The sequence below is a fragment of the Aplysia californica genome, unplaced genomic scaffold (genome assembly GCF_000002075.1).
Source record: "Aplysia californica isolate F4 #8 unplaced genomic scaffold, AplCal3.0 scaffold00476, whole genome shotgun sequence".
NCBI classification, from domain to species: Eukaryota; Metazoa; Mollusca; class Gastropoda; order Aplysiida; family Aplysiidae; genus Aplysia; species Aplysia californica.
The window spans coordinates 443943-445189 of record NW_004797746.1 but is presented as its reverse complement, the minus strand read 5'-3'; the positions used below and the strand labels follow the sequence as shown (position 1 = coordinate 445189).

Here is a 1247-nt window from a genome sequence, read left to right as displayed (position 1 = left end):
AGTCAGAGCGCCAGTGACCCATCTCTGAGAGCGAGAGAGCTGCGTGCACCACAAACACAGAGCGTCATCATCCGCAGACTCCAGGGATATTATCACAAGTCTCCCAGCCCGTGCTCCGTGGGCGTCATCTCGTTGGCCTAGAATTACACAAAGTTCTATCTGCCCTATACTTCCTTGCCTCAAATAGGAGGGGGTGATTAAAGGGAGCCACTTCACTAGCCTAGAATTACACAAAGTTCTGTCTGCTCAGCACCTCCTTGCCCCTGGACCTCAGAAAAATAACGAATTTTAATAGGAGGGGTGATTAACCCTTTCCGTAAACCTGGGGTCATTTTGTACCCCCCAGGCTGGGGTTGTATTCTTCACATTTTAGAATACTTCTAGTACGAAGATCTCTTTGAAATTTTCAGTATTTCTAAAAATAAAAATAAAAAATCATTTTGACAGACTGCTATGCACAGCGTACGGATCGGATTAACAAGTAAATTTTCTCTTTGGAAAGTGATGGCACAGAGTTCCCTACATCGTATGGATACGATAATAAAACACGACGTACGGATAGGGTGAAAGGGCGCCACCTCGTTGGCCTAGAATTTCACAAATTCTATCTGCCCAGTGCCTCCCTGCCCCAGAACCTCAGAGAAATAACAATTAATCTTAATACGTTTCACCCTTTCCGTGCGTCGTGTTTTACTATTGTATCCATACGACGTGGGGAACTCCGTGCCCCCACTTTCCAAAGAGGAAATTTACTCGTTAATCCGATCTGTACGCTTTCCATAGCAGTCTGCCAAAATGATTTTTTTAGAAATCCTGAAAGTTTCAAAGAGATCTTCGCATGGGAAGTATTCTAAAATTATGTGAAGAATACAACCCCTGGGGGTACAGAATGACCCCAGGCGTGCGGATAGAGTTAAACAATTGCTCAACAATCATTTGTTTACTTCTTAATTAGAGTGTGTTAGTAAATGGTGATATGTTTTGTTTTTACTGCTGTCCTTACGTGTATATGGTCAATTTATGGTTGAGAAAGTTCTTCTTTATGTGCTTGAACTGGTTTTCTTGTTACTGTGAAAGTCTTTATTTTGTGTGAATGAAGTATTACGCTCAATGATCATGTGGTCGATGTAAAGCGCTCAGAGCTTATACTGGCTTGGGATAGAGTGCAATGCAATCTATTATTTTTATTATTTTTGCTATTATTATTATTATTATTATTATTATTATTATTATTATTATTATTATTA

The 1247-nt window shown here is 40.2% G+C and overlaps 1 protein-coding gene across 1 annotated transcript in view; it reads left to right on the top strand.

The window, feature by feature from the left end:
- LOC101860518 (short transient receptor potential channel 3) overlaps nucleotides 1–141 on the top strand; it is a 98656-nt gene extending 98515 nt beyond the window's left edge. Inside the window, exon 3 of the mRNA XM_035971647.1 lies at nucleotides 3–141. Within this exon, the coding sequence (XP_035827540.1) occupies nucleotides 3–141 (139 nt within the window). The remainder of the gene's footprint in view (nucleotides 1–2) is intronic.
- Nucleotides 142–1247: the final 1106 nt, after the last annotated feature.